We start from the raw sequence: 21,813 nt of genomic DNA on the forward strand, positions 1-21,813 counted from the left end.
ACTTCCACAGAGTGATACAGAGATTTTAAGTTTGATTTCAAAATATCTTCATTTGGCTTTTGACAGATCATCAATTGATTCTTGATTGGTTTTCTTCTGAACAGAAGAAACAGAAGTTTCTCTGTTGGTGTGCCACAGGGATCCACCCTGGGTCCTCCATCGTTTCACATTATATTTCACCTCTGGGTCTTTTTATTGGTATCAACTACGTCTCTGATTGGACATTTCTTACAGCAATGCTTTCTGGGATTTGTAGTCAACCTCTCCTCTAAAGATATTAGAATGAATCCTGTTGCTGGTATTTTCACTTTTGAAAGAAAAGTCAAGCTTTAAGAACATGAGACTCGACGACATGAAAAATTAGTGTGATTCTGCTGAGATGAAACCGGATTAATCAGGACCTGTACAGAAACATAGACAGGTGACAGGTGTGTACAGTATGTTCAGAGGCAGATGGACTTCAAGACGTACCGGTTTGTGTTTTATACACTTAGATACAGTAAGTACAGTTAGAGCATACGGAGTCAGAATCTGAAGAGAAGGAAAAGTCACACTGACTGAACTCATTTAAAACCTGAACTACAATCAAATCAGGATAAAAACTCACCTGACACACATAACTGTACTGGGCTAAATCATCTGATAGAATCAGTCCTATTGTTCACACATCCAGAACAGTTTTACACATAAAGGTTAATATACAGCATACAGGTGAACTGACAACTGCAGCTGTGTGTGTGTGTGTGTGTGTGTGTGTGTGTGTGTGTGTGTGTGCGTGTGTTTGTGTGTGTGTGTGTGTGTGTGTGTGTGTGTGTGTGTGAAGCTTTGATCATGATTCAATAAGGATGTGGACAGCAGACGCACTTCTATACAAACTACAGTCATACACAGACGTGTTGAATGAGGGGGCACAGCAGCTCGACCATCAACTGTTGGGTGATTCATTCATTCATGTTGTGCTTCTGTTCTGTATTTTACTTTCTTTTCTTGTGCTTCTGTTATTGGCTGGTGGTGTGACGAGCTGCTCGGCCAGCAGAGGGCGGCGTTGGTCCGAAGTTAAATGCTGGATTTATCCTGATGGACTCGGCACTCCGGACAGATCCCATCAGAGGATGACCCCTTTAGATTGCACTAACCTCTGACCTTTGACCTTTCCCCTCATCTGTGTGTGTTTTCCTTCTCTGTAGACTCCTTTGCTACGGCCAGCCCGGGTCTGCATGCTGGGTTGCTATGGTAACACTGTTAGGCAGAATAATAAAGTCTATTTACAGGGAGGACTTCATTAACTGAGGCTTGGTTTAGTTAGTTTGTTCCTATTGGTCAGCAGCTGGTTACTCACTGACTCCGCCCACTGTCACATGTGTGACCTCTGCAGGTGGGTGGGGCTTGTGCTGCTGGGCAGCAGCCTCACACTCGTCTCTGTGGCTGTCAATCACAGAGGTTGTGAACAAAGGACATGGGGAAGACGCCTCTCCTCTGCGGCTGTCCCTCGATGTGTCCGATCTACAGTCAGAATATCAGATTACACGTCAGACGTTAGATTAACATCATGACGGATTTATTTGCTATTGTTGAGTTAATAGGAGAAGAGTGCAATACTCCTGGGAATTATTGAATATTTGGTCAGATGATCATGGAACGCTTTAAACTGCTTTTATTTTGTTCAGAGCAGTTTTTCCCCCTGTATGTTCTTTTCTAGGCTAGAATTGGGCTGTTTAGTGGGTGTAGTTTTGTTTTGTTTACAATAACAGTGATGAAGCTGAGTGTTACCTACCCACCACTCCTGGTCTTCCTCTCCAGTGACGATGATGACTTCTCCCTCAGCGAAGGTCAGTTCATCCTCGTTATCGGCCTGACAGTCGTAGATGGTTTTCACTCGTCTGGTTTTACTCTTTACCTGGAGCGAACGGACAAAACAGATCAAATAAAGAGTCACTCTTCACTGTGTCTTCAAACTATGATCCTGTCAAACACTCGATTATCTGAAGGACCCTCACAGAGTTGATCTTGCGCGGCAGAGGGACGGGTGTCTCCACAGCACCGGGTGGGGACTCATCAACATCTTCAGCTTCCGGTCGAGGTGACAGCTCCCCCTGCTGGATGGACAACTGGCTCTCTGCCGCCAGTGCCATCTTGTATCCTTGCGTCTCCGTAGCAAAAGGGACAGGTCTGTCGCTGAGTGCCGGCTTGGGGGGAAGATCTGTGATCTGGGGTTTGGGTGGGAGGTCTTTGAGGAGAGGTTTTGGGGGGAGGTCGGACAGGTGAGGTTTGGGGGGGAGGTCGGACAACTGTGGCTTCTCAGCCAACGGGACTCTCTGGGTGGAGTCCACCGGGGTGAGGGGGGGTTTAGGGGAGGCGTCAATGAAGGGAGGAGACTTCTGGGGGTCAGACTGGGACGAGGACAAAGGTTTGTGGAAGAGGTCTGGAGGCTGGCTGGGTTTGTCCACAGAGGGGAGGTGGATGGTGTCAATCTTCCTTAAAGCCACTGAGAGATGAAAAAAACAGACAGAGAACAGAACAGGTTTAATATCCAGAGGGTGGGGAGTGATAACGTACCATCACGGTCACAGGTTGTCATTTTTGATTGGTTGCCAATTTTCAAGAGGGTGGGTCTTACATGATATGAGCCAGTCTGAGGCCAGATGGCAGAGAGGAGAGAGGTGAAGACGGTGATGGACTGATTGGAAGTTTTTGGTTTAGTTTCTGTGTCTATTTGTTAAACTAAATGAAGTGAGACCGACGTCGTGGTCTGTGCAAAGTTTAAAGGTCCCACATTGTAGAAAGTGGGATGTCCATGTCTTGTTGGATTAAAGCAGCTCTAGCTGATATATGAATACTGTGAAAGGATCAAAACATTCAGTCCATGGAGAAATGCACAGCCCGTATTCAGACACTGCGCCTTTAAACGAGCCATCAGGACTTCCGTAAGGTTGTGATGTCACAAATATACAGTCACCGCCCTCAGCCACGCCCCCAGCAGGTCATCTGCTCCAAGCATGCCCACCAAGTGCAGGGACGCTCATCCACCCACTCAGTCTGTCTAAGTTATTGGAGCGCTCTGCTCAGGACTACTCTTCAAGTTTTTGGAGGTTGTTCAGTTTGTCTAAAACGTCTTGTTTCAGACAGACGTGAACTGAGGGGCTGCAGAAAGGGCAAGGACAAGTTACATAAGGACTTTTTTGAACCGTGAATCATGCAAAGCTGCTCTAGTGGAGTCCCAGAATACAAATATAGAGCTGAAATTAGTATAACACGAAGAGGACGAGTGAGCTGCCCGTCACTGCAGGGAAGAGTGCAGCAACGGCAGAAAGCTCACCTGGGAGGTAAAGTCTGCATCCCTATATTGAGTGGTAACCGATGCATTCTGATATGTTGTGGCCTGTTAGTAGCAAGTACAGCAAATCATTTTACCGGTACTACCTATGCCGTGACAGTATTATAACTGTTGGTCAGAGATATCCCAAGCAGATCCTAAGTAGCAGTATCTGTGCCGATGCGAGAAGACGGAATGGATCAAAATCTGTTGTTGTTAAGTTCTTGTGGTGGAAACAGGGCTCAAGACTGGCAGGATCCACCACCCACAAAAAGCAAGGTTTACCTCAAGAAATGGGTTAGTAGGGGGCGCGAGCACCAAACAACAGCCTCAAACATTACACATATCGCCTCTACCCTTTTTCCACATGGGACATTGTAATAATTTCTTATAAAGGTAAAGAGGTGGTCACCAATACAACAGGGGCCTCTGTAAACAGCGGAAAGATTGTGGTCTCACCTTTCTGAGGTAGTTTGGGTAGAACTCTGGGTCCTAGTGTGGACTTGGTGTTACTCGAGGTCTTACTGGAGAAGGTCAGGAGAGGTACACAGTTTGTACTTGTACTCATTATACTGGTAGCTATTTTTTTGACCTGAGCTGCTCATCACAGTATTTCATGAGAAAAAGTACCTCTGCTTCTGGATTCCCTCAAACTTGTTGGTCCTGTTTCCAGGTGGGGGAGTCAACTCACTTCCTGTGTGAAACAGGAATGCAAACTGGTTAGGGCTGAAAAAGGTGAGAAGGATGCGGGAGCAGAGAAAAACACAGACCTGCTAGAGGGGTCCAGGGGTGTGCTCCCCCAGAGATTTTTTTTTTTAGGTAGTTACTAAATGTTCATTTCTGATTACTTTTAGGAGAAAGCAGAAGAAAACGGGACAAAACTGAGTTTTCAGGATGTCAGCTAACAATAGACTAGATAAATTAACACTTTATTATTAGATCATTAGTGTTCATCTCACCCTGTTCTCCCCTGCAGTATAACTAATAAGAATGCATTAGAATAAACTCAAGGCAAAAGTTGCGTTTAATTGTTGATCTAGGCTCAGTGTCATTACCCCAAATGTAATCTCTATAGCCAGACCTATCTCCACACTGGACAATGGTCTGAAATTTTCCAGGTCTGACCAATGGACGAAGATGAACATCGCATGTAACAATGTTATAAAATTAGCTAGCTAGCTAACATTACCTTAGCTCTCTGTCTCCCTGGGTAGTATTTGGCCGATTATCTAGCTTAAGCTAATGTTAGCCAGAAACGCTGTTATCTAGCTATGTCGCTTTGTTTTGGCTTTTTCCACACAGCAGGTCTCAGTGCATGCACAGAGCGACAGAGTAGGTAGCCCTCCCCACCATAATAAAACCATTCTCATCGGATCAAGAGACCGAATTTGGCAAGTTTGCATGCCTGGTGAAAACAATTAGATTTTCACCCTGGGTCAGATGTTTGATGGTTTTTGGATTGTGTGGTTTTGGATTGTGTGGTGTCACAGAGTCGCTGCAGTCTTACCTTTACCTGCGGGTCCCTGCAGGATTGGACTGGGGGGGTCGGACAGGGTGCGCTTGTGTCCAGGTGGAGGGGGAGGGGGTCTCTTCTTGAGGGTGGAGCTTCCTCCTCCACTGGTCTGGGCGGTGAGGGGGAGGGAGGTGGGGGGGCCAGTGGTGGGGCCTGAGGGAGGAACCAATCAGTGATTTGATGCATTTAATGCATTTACATTTAATTGTTTCATGATTAACAGTAAGAAGGAATTACTCATTAAAAGGTCACTGTGGAATCTGGATATCTTTTCAACATTAAGACTTCTGCAAATACCTTAGCCACCTATAAAAGTCCATAGCATATCCTCAAGGAATCCTAGCAGGCCCACATAAGTGAATCCGATCCAACCCAACACTTCAACCTTCCCAGGAACTGAGGAACCTCTCAAGGAAACCTGCTTTTATTCCTTTAGTAACAATGGAACATCTAAAAGTTTACCATGGGACCACAGGGACTCCTGGCCCCGAAAACCTCACCACAGATCTCTGGAATCCCCTTAAGGCCTTCTGGAACACCTTCAGAAACATCTGGAAACAACTGGATCTCTTACCTTTACCCTGGCTCCTGGCAGCTGGTGAAGGTCCTGAGGTGTCCGGCCCGGGGGATGGAGGATTGTCGGAGGAGGTGCTATAGACAGGGTTGGCAAATGCCCCGTAGGACAGACGCTGCTTGTCCCTGTGAGGAGGAACGAAGGAGGCCGGCAAAGAGAGCTTCTCCTGAGAGGAAACACTGGAGGACGGACAGAAACTCTGAGGACGGAGAGAACGCTCCTTCTTCACCGGACTTGGCTGCAGGAGGAGGCAGACAGACAGAGGAGAAGCAAGAAGACATAAGGGACAATAAAAGGAGGAAGCAGGAGGTCATTAACACTGCCAAACAAAAATAACAATTGATCCATTGTGTTACCTTGTCATCCAGTTCGTCATCGCTCTCATCCAGTTCGTCCAGTCTGAGGTTCCAGTCGTATTCAACATGAACATGAGGATTAAACCTGCCAGAAAGTGCCTCCACCAACTGGGAGACACAGAGTTAATTGTTAATCTTCTTACCTTCATCTTCTTCTTGATGAAAAGAACAGAGTTTTGTTCTGGGTCAGTGATCAGGAGAGTATGGTTCATCTTTACTGTAAGAGTTTACAGTGGGAGTAAATTCAATTGTTTGTCTATTGGTTGAGCCACTGATCCCCCTCTACGGACTAATAAAAGGCTTAAGTAAGGGATAATACCCAACAAGTAACGGATCATTCTGAACCTAAGTACCACCCGGTATGAAACAGAGGTTGGTTTGCCTCTGCATTACATAACTCACCTGCATTATAGGTGTATGGTTACTAAAGGTTAACACCTGCCAGCCAATTAGAATCGGTGGCCATAGTAAAACCAGATATTGACATGTTGTTGATTCTAGTTCTAGTCATGTTTCCTACCGGTTCTTCACACTGGGAGCTCTTCAGTCTGCAGGCAATGTCCAGCGCTGTCTCTCCACTCTGATTGGCTGAAAAGACACAGGCTGCTTTTAATAACACAATGATGGTGCTAGGCTAGCAGTTTCTCCTTGCTTCCAGTCTTCGTGCTAAGCTAGGCTACACGTCTTGGACCTATCTCTGTTCTGGACACACCACTGATATCCATCTAAAACATCTGACTCTGGAGAAGAAAGAGAACAAGAGTATTTAAATAAATGTTGGACTCCTTTAAGTGATTGAGTTGAAAATATTATGGACCATTGTATGGAGTGTAGCTCAGCATGTCCAGGCCTTATGTTGGTGTGTTCTTACTGATGTGGATGTCAGGTTTCCCTCTCAGCAGCAGTTTCACACACTGTGGTTTGTTGTAGAGACAGCAGTAATGCAGAGCTGTGTTTCCTTCATCCGTCTGTCCGTCCAGGTTACCACTGTAGACAGACAGACACACACACACATCAACACACACAACACATTAATACACTGCTATTACCCTGCTAATACACACATACAGTTATGAACACGTATACACACACATATACACAGAGTTTTCTACCTGTTCTGGACCAGGAAGTCGACCAGGTGGAGAGAGGAGTGATCAGCTGTACGAACACAGTAATGTAACGCCGTCTCTCCTGCTTCCTGATCAAAAAACATCAAACATGTTAAACAAGTAACTGAACATGTCAATATAACACAAATATAACAAACCTCTCAGAGGGGCTCAGACTTCCACCAAGGCTGCATGATCCAAAGGGACCCTGGTACACATACACTAAGGCACTTGAAACCCCCTAAAAGACCTTCCCAACCCCTCACGAACCTCTTAGTAAAAGCAGGTACATCCTCTAGTATCACTGAAACCTCCTAAAGGACTTGTAGAACATCCCTCAGTAGCAACATACCCCTATAAAATCCCTGACATTCCCGAATGGACTAATCCCTTCCGCAAGGACTTGGGAAACGTGCTTCAAAGAACTATCCTAAGGCTTCCTTCAAGTTTTCAAAAAATCTCCTATCAGACCAAACTTTGCCTTGTGGATTAAATTACTATATTCGCATCCTTCAGCTTCAGTTCATACTAACTCAGCAGTCGAAACCATTCAGCTTGCATTGCGGTACCCGTCAGGGGTGCCCCTTGAGCCCCATGCTTTTTGATCTGTCCATCGAACCGCTTGCCACAGCCTTACGCGATTGTACAGATATATCCAGCATATGGAGGGCCAAAATGGAGCATAAGGTCTCTCTCTATGCTGACGACCTTTTACTTTTTGTCCCGAACCCAAGCACTTCCTTACCCCCTGCCATGTCACTGTTCATTCAGTTTGGTCAGCTGTCAGGATACAAATTGAACCTTCACAAAAGCGAGATCTTTCCAATCAATCACAAAGCACAACCCTTAAACCTCACCAACATGCCTTTTAAAATTGAAAGTTATACGTTTTCTTATCTGGGCATCTCGGTTACAAGAAAATATAAGGACCTATTTAGAGAAAATTTGCTGGTTTTGTTAAATCAGGTAAAACAAACACTGACACAGTGGTCACCCTTGTCCATGTCCCTTGTAGGTCATGTCAATTTGATCAAAATGATCATCCTACCTAAATTCTTGTACCTTTTCCAGGCCCTACCGCTCTTTATTCCTAGATCATTTTTCAACCAACTTGATTCCCTAATTATTTCATATATATGGCAGGGTAAGCGTCCTCGTCTCAACAAGACTCACGACCAAAAAAACAAGGCTAATGGTGGCATGGTCCTCCCTAATTTCTGCTTTTACTACTGGGCAGCAAATTTGCGCTGCTTTACATTTTGGTCTCACTTCCACAGCCATCCCAGTCCCCCTGACTGGGTAGCCATGGAATTGCACTCAGACGATAGTACATCTATTCTGGCACTGCTTGGATCCAAACTTCCACTCCCTTCAATCAAATCTATCAAAAACCCAGTGGTTTACCACTCTCTCAGGATATGGATCAAGTTTAGGAGGTGCTTTGGCTTGTCAGACTTTTCTCTTCTGAGCCCCATCACATCTAGTCACTTATTCGGGCCGTCTGTCGGGTCTTTCAAGAATGGGGCAGAAGGGGAATAGCTCGTTTTAAGGATCTTCTCATAGACAACACTTTGGCATCATTTGAGCAATTGAGCAAAAAATTAAATCTTCCCACGTCTAATTTTTTCAGATACCGACAAGCAAGGCATTATATGCTCTCTCAGTCACCCAGCTTTTCTACATCTACTGAAACAACCATTGTTGACACTGTCCTCTCTTTAAATCCATCTCAGAAAAAGCTTCTTTCTGTCCTCTATGACAAGGTGTCAAGCCTGAGGCATGTCTCCACAGACAGGCTTAGGGCAGCATGGTAGGAGGATTTGGGCCTCTCTCTTTCAGTGGATACATGGACTTCCATACTTAAACTGGTTAATTCAACTGCTTCATACAGTTTAAAGTGGTACACAGGGCTCATGTCTCTGAAGTCAAACTATCTCAAATGTATCCTGAAGTCAGTCCCTACTGTGATAAATGCCAACATGCTGTAGCAGCTCTTATTCATTTATACTGGTCTTGCCCTCGCCTTAGCAAGTATCGGGAGGAGGTATTTCAAACTCTATCTCAGGTGTTCAGCATCAAACTGAAGCCAAACCCTCTGGCTGCCCTCTTTGGGATCATCGAGAAGGAGATCTATCTTACAGCAGAAAAGCGGCGATCCTTATCCTTTGCTCTCCTTCTGGCTCGTCGAGTAATTTTGCTTAGGTGGAGGGACGCTGCCCCGCCCACTCATATGCAGCGGTTAACAGACATAATGTCCTGCTTAAAACTTGAGAAAATCAGATATTCACTTTAATACTCAAACAGGAAGTTTCATGAAGCCTGGGGACCTTTCTTAAATACATTCCAGACTCTGTAAAATGATTTACTGTCATAAAGTACAGCTGATCTGCAGTATTCACGTATTGAAGTCTTTTGGTGTGGCAGGTGAATACTTGTGTGAATGAGGGCCACTGGCAGTGAATGGGATTATTTTAGTAACTGTTATTGTTAGTGTTGTGTCTGTTTTTTCTCCCTCTTTTTCTCTTACTTTCTTTTTCTTTGTGTATATTTTCCTAACAGTGCAAACTCGTCTTATTTATATGTTAAATGTATACACGCTATGTGTATTACTTCTCATTGCTGTATGGTGTTATATTGTCATTGTATATCCACTCTTTATTCTCCTTGAGTTGCCTCATCAAGCTTTTGTTTCTGTGCGTTTGCACTGTAAAAAAAAAGATCTTGATTAAAAAAAAAAATCTCCTATGAAAGGACACATTAAATTCCTCAAAAATGCCCTCAAAGACTTCTGGAATATCTTAAGTGATGCCTGGAAACATTTTAAATGTATGTAACATGTCCTCAAGGAGCTCCGGTATACTAGCTAAGACACAGAAAATCCCATTAAGGATCTCTGCAATCTCCTCAACCCCAGAACCTTGGCTGCAATCGTTGAGAGCAATCGACACATCCTAATGAACATCTAGAACCTCCTCATATATCCCCCTTGGTGCTTAAAGACCCAGAGACCTGCCTCAAAGATTTCTGGAACACCTGCAACCTCGTCAAGCCTCCTACAAGGCATAAAGGATTGAGAGACCCTCCTCGAGTAGGCCCCAGGACCAAACCTTTCTAAAGACCTGATAGCTCTGGAACTACCTCAAAGCCTCCTGAAGTGTCTTAAAAATCCTTGGGATCCCTGAAAGAAAATATGAAACCCCTTTAAATTTTGTAGACTCCTAGGAACTCCCCAGTGAAGCCTGGAACACGTTTAAATGTATGTAGCAGTTACACCAGAAAAGACACTTGCAATCCCATCAAATATCCTCAAACCTCCTCAGGGCCCATCAGAAGTCATCAAAAGCTGCCTCATCCAATAGCCCTGGGGTTTCCCCTGGTACCCTTAAAACTTCTACTTGAAGACCTATGGAACCTCCTAAAAGTCTTCTGGACCAAATTAAAAGCCTCAGGACACATAATCAAACAGAAACCTCCTTGACTGACAGGCCTAACGTCCAGGTGGATATAATGATTGGCAGGTCTGGCGTCCAACTAACCATGCCTGGTTCAGGGAGGGGCTGCAGTAGCTCCACCCCCTCAGCGTACAGCTGGATGATAGACAGCACATCTTTGGATCGCGCCACTTCGTACACTTGATCCAGCCTGCTGGTTATTGTGGAGACGGTACGCCTGACGAACTTGTGGTCGATGTACTTGGCATTGATGAACTCCTTCCTCACTGTCCTGAAGACAGCAGCAAGTTTACAGGTAAAACATTAGACAGCTTATGGGCTAATTACTGCACATTACTTACTATATAGTATAAATCATACATTTATATGTAGTATCTACAAATACAGAGAGACACTCACATGTCGCTGGAAGCTGTTGGCTTCAGGGACAGAGAAGGTAGGCCGGCCTCCATGATCTCATTGAAACTACAGTTCCCAACATTCCTAGCAAGCTGAGAAGATGGAAGGAGAGACAATGTAAACAAGTGAAAAGCAAACAGGCAACTGAACAGACAGACAGGTGAGGATACCAGCAGCTCGGAGGTTCCCAGTTTGTCCAGTTCCAGACTCTGGATTCTGGACACGTGGACTCCCATCTCTCTGTGGATCCCTGAACACTCGATGCAGGTCAGAACTCCCAGGTTTGTAGAGATCCAGCGAGGATCTAAACACACACACATTTTATTAAGTGACATCACCTTCATGTTTCTGAAATTCAAACCCAACAGACAAAAAATAAACAAGCTTCTGTGCAGCAGCTGAATCTCAAAGTGCCCTTAAATGCACCAGCAGACACACACACACACACACACACACACTGACCTGCAGCTCCACAGTCGCAGCAGGTGTCGTTGCCTGGCAAACGAAGCACCTCGTCAATGATGCTCTTGGTAAGCTCCTCCTCCTCCTCCACACCTGAACTTTGACCCCCGCCCTGAAACGCCACGTTCAGGGCCTCCTCCTTACTGTTGGTCAACACAGACACCCAGCTGTAACCAACACACACACACACACACACACACACACACGCACAGTGGTGTCAGTTAAAATGGAAATGTCCACACTCGTGGACATTTCATCGGCAGCGTCAGAGAAAATAAGAGTCTCAATATTAAAAACTGGAGATCTGATGATTGTGTGCAGATTAAGAGTCTCACCTAACAAACTCTGACTCGTCTTCAGCCTGGAAATGGTACGTCCGATTATCTGCAGGACAAACACCAGATGAAGAAGAAGAAGTAAACAGGCCTCTCTGCCAGCACTCATTTAGAAACAGCGTCTCCACAGTTTGTCCACCAGAGAGCGCTGATAGGTTGATTCTTACACTGTAAAATGTCCCAAACATTACAGATCTGAGTCATTGTTCTCTCACAAACACATTTAGAGATCCTGATCAGAAATGAGTCAGACAGACTTACGGGAGATGAGGTCGAAGCATTTCTTATCCTCTGCACTAGGTTTCACCTGACAGGTGAGCAGGTTCAATCTGACAGGCTGTCTATTAGGCTGACAGACACACAGACGTCAGTCAGAGAGATAGATTCATCAGTACATTCAACCCTCTGACAGAAGCACTTCAGCAGCACAAGCTTTTAAACCACCACACCACTGATCTTTCATGTTACTTCTTTACTGCAGAGAACAACCCTGCTGCTCTCTGACGGCACCTTTCACCCTCTGAGATGTTGAGATACTGTAAAACAGAAGGTCTTCTTCACCCATGTTGGTCTTGTGTGCAGGTCTTTCTGTGCCCATGAACTGTCGTTGACATGTGAGACCTACAGGAAGCATCTAGACGAGACACATTCAGACATTCATTATGGGACCAATAAAGGATCTTCCTCGGCCTCTTCCTCTCCTTTGGCCTCTTTGATGCATGCTGGCAAATAGCAGCACAGAGGAGCGTCTGTTAGAGATGACGCAGACCGACTGCTGACTGAAGACTTATACAAGTCATTTCTATCAGCTGTGAATAGACGTTTTCTTTTACTCTAACAAAGCGAATCCAACAGAGTTTGGGGTCTCTCCATGATATCTGCGCCAACTGTTTTAAAAAAGGGTGTGAACCCAATTAAAAAGTGGTTAAACATTTGCAAGAGAAGACTTCTGCTGTGCTGAGGTGATGGTGAAGATCAAGTGGATCCCAGTTTCATTAAGCGTCTTAGCAATTGAGAAAAACTGAAATTGTATTTAATGAAACATGAAAAATCAGCAGTGTGGACCTTTAACTTCAGTGTGCTGCAGGGAAACATCAGAAATGATTTCCTGTTATCTGACACCAGAACAGCTGCTGAATATTTAATCATGTGACTCAGCATTAACAGACTGAAAGATGAAATCAGACTCCATTAAAAGCAGTGCTCCCACTCAGCTGAGTGTTTCCTGCGTTCAGCTCAGATTCATCCTTTCAGTGAGTCTTTTATTATTACTGAGACGTCATTAAAGGTTCTATATGTAACAATTTAAATGTATGAATAGCTTTTTATTGCCAATGTGGGAACGTGAAACGCCACGTCAAGGATGAGACCCCCCCCGACTTTCTTGGTTGTCTATAACAGCCTGAGGACTTTCTATGTAAAGTACTCAGATTTTCCGGGAAAATCCACAGGATGTGATGTTATGAGTCCATCGGCCGTTGTTTTTTGGTCAATTTTTATCATTTCATTTGGCTGATTGAGAGCCGCTGCTCAGCAACAGACTGGTTCAGCCAGCTAACCCAGAGAGGCAGCAGGGGAACACAGCGTGTCACGTTTTCACATCACAACTTGGATGAATGGTTTATTTCCAAGATGGTTTTGGTGCTGCTGACAATACTGCTGACAATGTCATATTTTTATTATATTTATAGTTTAATGAACCTGCTAAAATTAAATCTTGCTGCTGTGTACTGATGCTCACTGGTGCAGTGCATGATGGGAGATTTAATGCTTACTGTAGCATGAGAAATAGTGAGGACGCCACTTTTCACTGAACACTTCCTTCGCTGCCAGACCTTCCTCAGACTGATGGAGAGAAAACACAGAGTGAAGCTTCAACCGGACACATTTTCACTGGAAAAATATTCATGAAACAAAACGGGAAGGGGCTAACTTGTAGTACACACATGCCAAATGAATAAATGCGAGTATAGTATCAACCAATCAGAAGGTCTGTTAACACCTGTACAGGTGAATGTAACAGTCGTACCCGTCACTCTTCTTCAGCAGGTATCCTTTCTTCTCACTGCCAAATTCCTTGTTTCCCTGCAGCTGGTGCATACTGTAACCACTCTGTTTACTCTGAGAGTCCTGACACACACACACACACGCATGCACACACACACACACACACACACACACACACACACACACACACACCATCACCAACTTTGTTCACACTGGACACAGAAAACTTCCAGTGGGATAAACAGTATATATATGTATATATATATATATATATACATATATATGGATACATGTACTGGATATACTATATACGTAGGAAAATATATCTATATATATTTATTTATTTACATCATCATTTCCAACTGTAATGACTGAGAGTGTCCAACAGGTGAAGCTGTCGCTGTAAGGGTTGGAAACATTTTGAGCTGGGGAGGGGGGTGAGACCCCCCCCCCCCAGTGTTGTAAAGTAGTATAACAAACAGTGTAGAACTGGTACTATCTAAACACTAATAATTAATTCATAATTAAGAAAACAAACAGAAACATGATCACTGTGTTTTCATACTAAAGGATCAGGTCATTTTACAGACTTACTCTCCTGGACTTCAGTCACAGAGGGCGAGCAAGAGAGAGAGAGAGACAGACAGAGGTCAAAGGTCAATGATGAGGTCAGCTGTTTAAAGTTGTAAGATGTATCACATTAGACCACACCCCCTGACCCCGCCCTGTTATATCACATCCAATCAGCTCTGAGGGGGTGTGAGCACGTTCCTCACGTTCTGACAGTTCGTGATCAACATGTGATGTTGTACCTCCCTCTGGTCCAGCTGTAAGGAGCTCTTGATGAGATCTCTGAGAGCCGTCAGCTGCTTCTTCTCCTCATCTTGAGTCTGTTTGATCTGAGGAGACAGCAGAGGTCACACCTGTCGGCTCACCTACACAGCAGGGGGCGCTGTGCTGATGAGTTACAACATAGAAGGTCTTACATTGAACAGGTCAGCAGCCAGTTTCTCGATGTACTGCTTCAGTTTGTCGGCTGTTTTCAAACCGTCCTGAAAAAAACTGCAAACAGGAAGACAAGACAGGAAGCCCAGTGAGTTTTTAAAATAATGTTGTTTTTATGAGATTTAAAGGTCATGTTGAAATCACGGTTCTTACTTGCACTGAGCGTGGTAATACTTGATGAGGTTCTGCAGCAGGTCCACTCCCTTCTTGGTTTTAATCTCATTGACTTTGATTAGATACTGTTGGACACAAAGACACACAGCTGTCAATCAAACCTGCTGCTGTCAATCAAACCTGCTCACTAAGGGGCCAGTCACTCAAAACCAAACTGAGACACGAGGAGACATTCTGGTGTCACAGTGAGGTCACCACACCGCTGTTTTAAGGGTTGGGGTTAAAAGTCTTTTGAAGTCCAAGTCACGCCTCAAGTCACGCCTCAAGTCAATTGAGTAAAAGTCTCAAGTCATCCAGATCAAGTCCAAATCAATTGAAAAAAGTTTCAATTCAGATCTCAAGTCTTGGAGAAGTTAATATGCGCGACAAGTCCAAATCAAGTTACAAGTAAATTGAGACAAGTCGTATGACAAGGGTCTGGGCTCACGTCTAAGTCAGTTAAGTCATGTCAAGTCACTAAGTAACTCCAAGCCATCTTAAGTCAATTAGGAACTTCAAGTCAAATCTCAAGTCAAGTTTCAAGTCCACTGAGACAAGTCAAAGTTCTGCTTCAAGTCAATCAAGTCACACCTCAAGTCAATCAGGACAAGTCAGTGAGACAAGTACAAGCCAAGTTCCACTCAAGTCTTTGACAAGTGTGAAACAATGTTTTTTTTTTAGCTCCACCACTGGTAAGATTCTCAGAATAGATAAATGTTCAGTATGATGATTGTACTGATTCTGGCTGTAATGCACACTGCGGCCTGTGGGGGCGCTGTCAGGACTCTGTGGTACCTCACACATCTGCAGCTGGAACAGCCTCCTCTCTTTCTCCATCTCTTCAGCGATTTCAGCTCCGGTGATTTCAGTTCGGATCATCCCATGTTGTTTGGCGTGCTCTCTCTTCTCCTTCTCGATCTTTGTGCTGAAAAACAGACGATTAAATTAAACCTGTAGATCCAAACCTGGTCTTCATGTCCTCAGGTAACAGATTCAACTTCATCTGAGACAAATTAATGACAGTGAAGTTCTACAGTGAAAAAGAACTAAATTATTTTCCAGTTACCTCATCATCAGTTTAAAACCTGAATTTGAAATCATAAAATCATTGCACAACAGTTAAAGGAAAAACATCACCATGATCTGAGCCCTCTGTTGGCGTCCCTCAGGGCTCCATTTTAGGTCCTCTTTTATTCAATAATGATATTAATGTTTTAATTCACTCTAACTGTGTCATACTGTCATATACTTTACTGCGTCAAACTGGGCATTACATGTGAAATGAAATAAACAAACAATAAAATATCAGTAATCCCATCAAAGGCAAGGCTGGAAGACTTGAAAGTTACTATGTACGATAATCAGAACCACTCGACGTTGCACTCGAGCACCAGCATCTCTCAGACCAAAACAAATGGGCATGTCGGTCACACCTCCCCCTAACCAGAAACAGCTGTTCGCTTTCCACCATTGACTCAATTGACAAAAGCACAAATTTTACCTTGCAGCTCATCATAAAACACACTTCATTCAAACTCGACAGAAACAAAATGAAACTATAAATAGTCTTTGTTGTAATAAAGATGTCAAACTGACTCACAACTTGGTCTCGTAGTCCTTCCAGGCTTTATCAAAAGGTTTCTTCAGATCCTGAAACAGAAAAGGAAACAAAGCCAGAGTTAAATGAACACTGAGCTTCACTGAACAAACCAACCTTTAATCTGACATTTTTCAACTGAAAGCAAATGGAAAATGAATAACATAAATAATAATATATAAGACTGAAATGAAAACTACATGAAGTGAAACAAACAAAATAATAAGAGGTCACAAAATAAACTCATATAATTTAAAAAGTACAGTAATTTTAAATAATCATACAATTACAAGATTAGATCAAATAAAATTTAAAGGCTGAATAATAAAATAAAATAAAATACAGAATAGAGTCTCACCCCTTTAACTCCCTTCAAATCTCCTTTTAACAGAGAGTCCAGAGTGAAGACCACGTTATGACTCAAACTCTGCAGCTGAAGAGGAGACAGAGTGATTTTACTTCACTTTCTTCATTATTAACAGCTGAAAGCCTCGATCAATTGATGATTGATTGATTGACAGCTGACTGACCAGGTTCTTGAGCAGAGCAGCGAGTTCTTTAACGAGGCAGGAGAACTTAACAAAGGCTTCTCCCAGGTCAAAGTTGTTTCCTCCCAGTCTCTCCAGAGCCTGGCTGAAGCTCTCCTGGTTCCCAGCATGCTCTGCTCCCCCACAACAACAACAACATCATCACTGACAACAACATCAACAACAACAACATCATCATCATCAACAACAACATCATCACTGACAACAACATCAACAATATCAACATCAATGACGTCAACAACAACAACATCAATAGCATCAACAACATCAACGACAACAACATCAACAATATCAACATCAATGACGTCAACAACAACAACAACATGAACATTAACATCAACAACATCATCACTGACAACATCAACAACAACATCATCACTGACAACATCAATAACATCAATGACAACATCAACAATATCAACATCAACGATGTCAACGACAACAACATCATCACTGACAACAACATCAATAACATCAACGACAACAACATCATCACTGACAACAACATCATCATCATCAACAACAACATCATTATCACTGACAACATCATCATCAACAACAACAACATCACTGACAACATCAACAACAACATCAATAACAACATCAACAATATCAACATCAATGACGTCAATGACAACAACATCAACATTAACATCAACAACATCATCACTGACAACATCATCATCAACAACATCATCACTGACAACATCAATAACATCAATGACAACAACATCAACAATATCAACATCAACGACGTCAACGACAACATCATCACTGACAACATCATCATCAACAACAACATCACTGACAACATCAATAACAACATCAATGACATCAACGACAACATCAATAATATCAACAACAATAACATCAACAATATCAACATCAATGACGTCAACGACAACAACATTAACATCAAAGTGTCGAGGTGTCCTTGAGCAAGACACTGAACCCTGAGTTGCTCCTGATGGAGACCAGCACCTCACATGGCAGCTCGGTCGCCGTCGGTGTGTGAATGTGTGAATGAATGGGTGAATGAGACTTAGCTGTAAAGCGCTTTGGGAACCGTGAAGGTTGAAAAGTGCTATATAAGTGAGATCATTTACCATTAACAACATCAACATCAACATTATTTTCTCAATTAATCAATTCATTGTTTCGTCTATAAAATGTCAGAATAAAGCAAAAAATGCTGATGTCAACAAGGTGATGTCATCCAGAACGGACAGATGTTCACTTTCTGTCACATTAACTATTTTCCTTTCACTTAAACAAAAGTTATTTTTCTGTTGACGGATATTCGATGAACTGACTAATGGTTTGAGTTCTACCAGGACCAGGATCTGATGTGTACCTTGTCCTGAGCTGTAGATGGATTTCACCGACTTCTTCACCTTCTGCAGAGCTGAGCGGTCCTGATCCAGAGCCTGGAGACAGACAGACAGACAGACAGACAGGTTCTGCTATTTTATTTTGAAATATGTAAACCAGTAAAAATACACTGAAACAAGAATCCAAACCCAAAAACACAAATGGGGGGACATTTCTACATCTGCATGTTCAGCAGGTCTGTCCCTCACTCTTCCTGTCTGTCTGTCCCTTACTCTTCCTTCCTGTCTGTCTGTCTGTCTCTCTGTCTCTCTCTCTCCTCTTCAACAAACTCCATTTTGAAGTTCTTCTTCTGCATATTTTAAGCTACAGAAACCCTTCAAATGTTAAAACATTTATGTTTTCATTCAACTTTTCTGACTCTAATTCTACTTCTGTTACATTTGAGCTCAGTTTTCAACAGGAAATACACTTTTCTACTCACTTTTTTTTGCTGTTTAGCATATTTAGTTTGTTTTTCATTGAAGTCTTAATTTGAATGTCGTTTGTCATCTTTTTTGCTTCTGTGAAGCTCTTTGTGACGCTGGTCCAGTGATGGACGTCTTCTCTGGCCGTCTGCAGGTGTTTCTGGATCTGTGACTGCAGACACCAGGTTTATTCACGTCTGCAGACGGACGGCCCCGACAGCAACTCAGGCGCCCCTGCCCGGCTGACCGTACTGCATCTCAGAGTGGTCTGCTTTTATACAGCATGTACAGCAAAGGATGTGAACACTAGTAAGACATACGTCACTCTCTTTGACAGTCATTACCTTGTAAGGATCAAGGCCACAATAAATGATAATTATAGAGAGCTGAAAAATGCACCACTGAGAACACGTTGAGAAGGCTATGGTCCCTTGCTAGGGTCAAAGGGCACCACAGCAAATACCTGTGACCTAAAATAAACTCTTCAGGGTGTAGAAGGGATGTGTTGTATTTTCCCACTACAATTATTATCATTATTATTGTGTGTGTGTTACAGTGTGTGTGTGTGTGTGTTACAGTGTGTGTGTGTGTGTGTGTGTGTGTGTGTTACAGTGTGTGTGTGTTACAGTGCTTGTGTGTGTGTTACAGTGAGTGTGTGTGTGTATGTGTTACAGTGTGTGTGTGTGTGTGTGTTGGGGGCTTTCCGACTCGACCAGATGCGACACACTTCCCGAGCCGACAGTTTCCTCTGTTGCCAGGGCAACCTGGCTGGAGGATATAGGTCGTCAAGGCGACCATGTGGTGTGACTCCAACCACCTTCATCATCATCATCACCTTCACCATCATATCTATCTGCAGTCTGAGACATTTACAGCCTCAGTCAGTGAATGCAGAACGGCTGAGTCCACAGGGTCCTGTGTTGCATTCAGGTCACGTCAGGCTTTAACGTAAATATGAATAAAACAAACAGATTTCCTTTCTTTCATTCCATGAAACAACAATCCTTAATTCCTTAATTAACCCTTAATTAAGCCTTAATGCATCTTAATAATAATATTAAGATATATAGATTAATATATAAAATAAGATAATCCTTTATTAATCCCCCAGCGGGGAAATTTGCATTGTTCCAGCAGCATACAGGATAGTGCAATAAAGACATAAGTAGAAAATCAAGATATAATAAATAAAAACAATAAAGACTGTTAGAAAAAAGCTACTGAAGCTAAAAAACAACTATAATTTACAAATTTACAAATTTACAAATTCACAGAATTTGCAAATTTCCCCGCTGAGGGATTAATAAAGCATGATCTTATCTTATCTTAATAACATCTGAATCTAAATCAGTGTGTTTGCAGCCTTTAATTTGAAAAACTAAACCCCTTAAAAACACCTTAATTTGAAAAGAACTCAATGAACATATGAAGAAGAGTTTAAGGGCTTCATGGCTTTCCCCTTAATTTCCTGCTGGATGTGAAACATTTGAGGAATCCATGAATGATGGAGTTTAAGGTGTTATTAAGGTTCAGGGATTCTGGGTCATGTCAGGACACTCACAGGTTTACCAGATTTGGACAAATTAATGACAACATTCATGGACTAATATATTAAGGGGCCTTGATGGATTATCTGCATATTAAAGAGACTACAATGTGACATTTAGTATAAAAGTTCACACTAAGTGGGAAATGACGGCGTCACAGTGACTATGTGACCTCGGACCTCATGTCAAACATCAGAAACATTAATATTCAGAAACAGCTGCTGGTGTTTTATTTTCTCTTCCTGCTGCAGAAGAATCCAGTTGGGATGCAGTTTCCATCAGTCTGATACTTACTATTTTATAGAAGTTATAGATGATTTTATATAAATCACTATAACGTCACAGACAGATTTATAAATGCACTGACGGATATATAAAGATATGTAAATATATATATTCTTCAGACAGGCTGCAGACCCCGATGGAGACTTCAAGGTGACGTTCTCTCCTACGGACAAGCTTTTCAGCCAAACTCCATTAAGAAATTTCACACTTCTAGGTTTTATTGACCATTAGCTACATAAAACACAAACACTAAGCCATTACTCAAACCTTTCTGTTGCCTCTGTGAGTCGATGTTCCAGTCGGGATTCATGTTACCCATCACGCAGCGCGCACTTCAGCGACATGTCAACTTTCAACATCAGCTCGATTCTTTTTCCCGCGACCCGCAATCTCACTCTGACAAAATATACTGCGGAGGGCGGCAAAGAGCACCAAATCCAATGATTACATTCATGATTTAAGTGAGGTAAATGAACGCTTACGTATATGCCGTCCTCCAGAGGAGAACCATTTGATTTACATGACAATCTGAATTTTCATGGTTTGATTGTATTCTGTTGTTGATAAACCATGGCATATGAAATTAGAAGAAATGTGAACGGAGTTCGGCAAATTGTTTTCTCTATCGTTCTGGTCACCGGGGAGAACGGTGCTTAACAGGCCGAAAGAGAGGGATGGAAGGTCAGGCTCAGAGGACTGAGTGCCGCCCTGACAGACAGACAGACAAACAGACAGCCTACCTCCTCCAGGATGCTGACGGTGTTCCTGCAGCTCTGCAGCCGGGTGGTGAAGCTGGACGTAGTGGGGGAGTTGTAGTCCTCGGTGGTCTCGGACAGGAACTCACACACTGAGATCTGATCCGGCATCATTCAGACCAGAATCAGTCAGAAAAACACGGAGAAATTGGAGGAGAACGGAGAAGTCCCGGCGGGATCAGATGACCCGCGGTGCGTTCAGGGACCTGCTGCTGTGTGAGGGGTTGTGCAGATGTTTTAAAGCAGTTGGTCTCAGATCAGATGTCCTCTGGGTGTCTCTCATCAGTCTGTCTCCTCCCGATGATTCATTCCTCCTTTCGCTCCTCCACTGACCTGGTGTCAAGTCACACACCGAGCACCACGTGACCCTAGTGGTGAGTTTCACAATAAAAGCCGACAATGTTTCCTACTAAAATACTATTTATACAGCAGCGGAAAGGAAGAATCTGCCGTAATATATATATATTTTATTTTATTTTATACTTTAAACATTACTATATTTTTTTTTTACTCTAAAAAATATATATAAAATGTATATATGTATTACTCATAAGTTCCTCAGCCTATAATACATACAGTTAAATAGTTTGTTTGTTTATTTATTTAA

General features: G+C 43.0%; 1 protein-coding gene across 1 annotated transcript; it reads right to left on the minus strand.

Annotated features, from left to right (window-relative positions):
- Window positions 1-1,428: 1,428 nt before the first annotated feature.
- asap1a (ArfGAP with SH3 domain, ankyrin repeat and PH domain 1a) lies at window positions 1,429-21,318 on the minus strand. The gene is made up of 29 exons (XM_070919665.1): window positions 21,192-21,318; window positions 18,178-18,250; window positions 16,806-16,936; window positions 16,634-16,708; window positions 16,279-16,328; window positions 15,474-15,603; window positions 14,679-14,764; window positions 14,507-14,582; window positions 14,333-14,419; window positions 14,115-14,123; window positions 13,543-13,643; window positions 13,289-13,358; window positions 11,775-11,862; window positions 11,514-11,562; window positions 11,179-11,345; window positions 10,887-11,020; window positions 10,717-10,808; window positions 10,402-10,588; window positions 6,869-6,954; window positions 6,628-6,743; window positions 6,277-6,344; window positions 5,757-5,864; window positions 5,401-5,638; window positions 4,821-4,979; window positions 3,944-4,007; window positions 3,773-3,837; window positions 1,998-2,485; window positions 1,775-1,897; window positions 1,429-1,503 (listed from the first exon to the last, which is right to left on the minus strand). Exons 1-29 carry the CDS (start codon window positions 21,315-21,317, stop codon window positions 1,429-1,431), a joined length of 3,321 nt encoding a protein of 1,106 aa, XP_070775766.1. The 5' UTR covers window position 21,318.
- Window positions 21,319-21,813: the final 495 nt, after the last annotated feature.

This window comes from Enoplosus armatus, chromosome 14 (genome assembly GCF_043641665.1).
Source record: "Enoplosus armatus isolate fEnoArm2 chromosome 14, fEnoArm2.hap1, whole genome shotgun sequence".
Lineage (NCBI taxonomy): Eukaryota > Metazoa > Chordata > Actinopteri > Centrarchiformes > Enoplosidae > Enoplosus > Enoplosus armatus.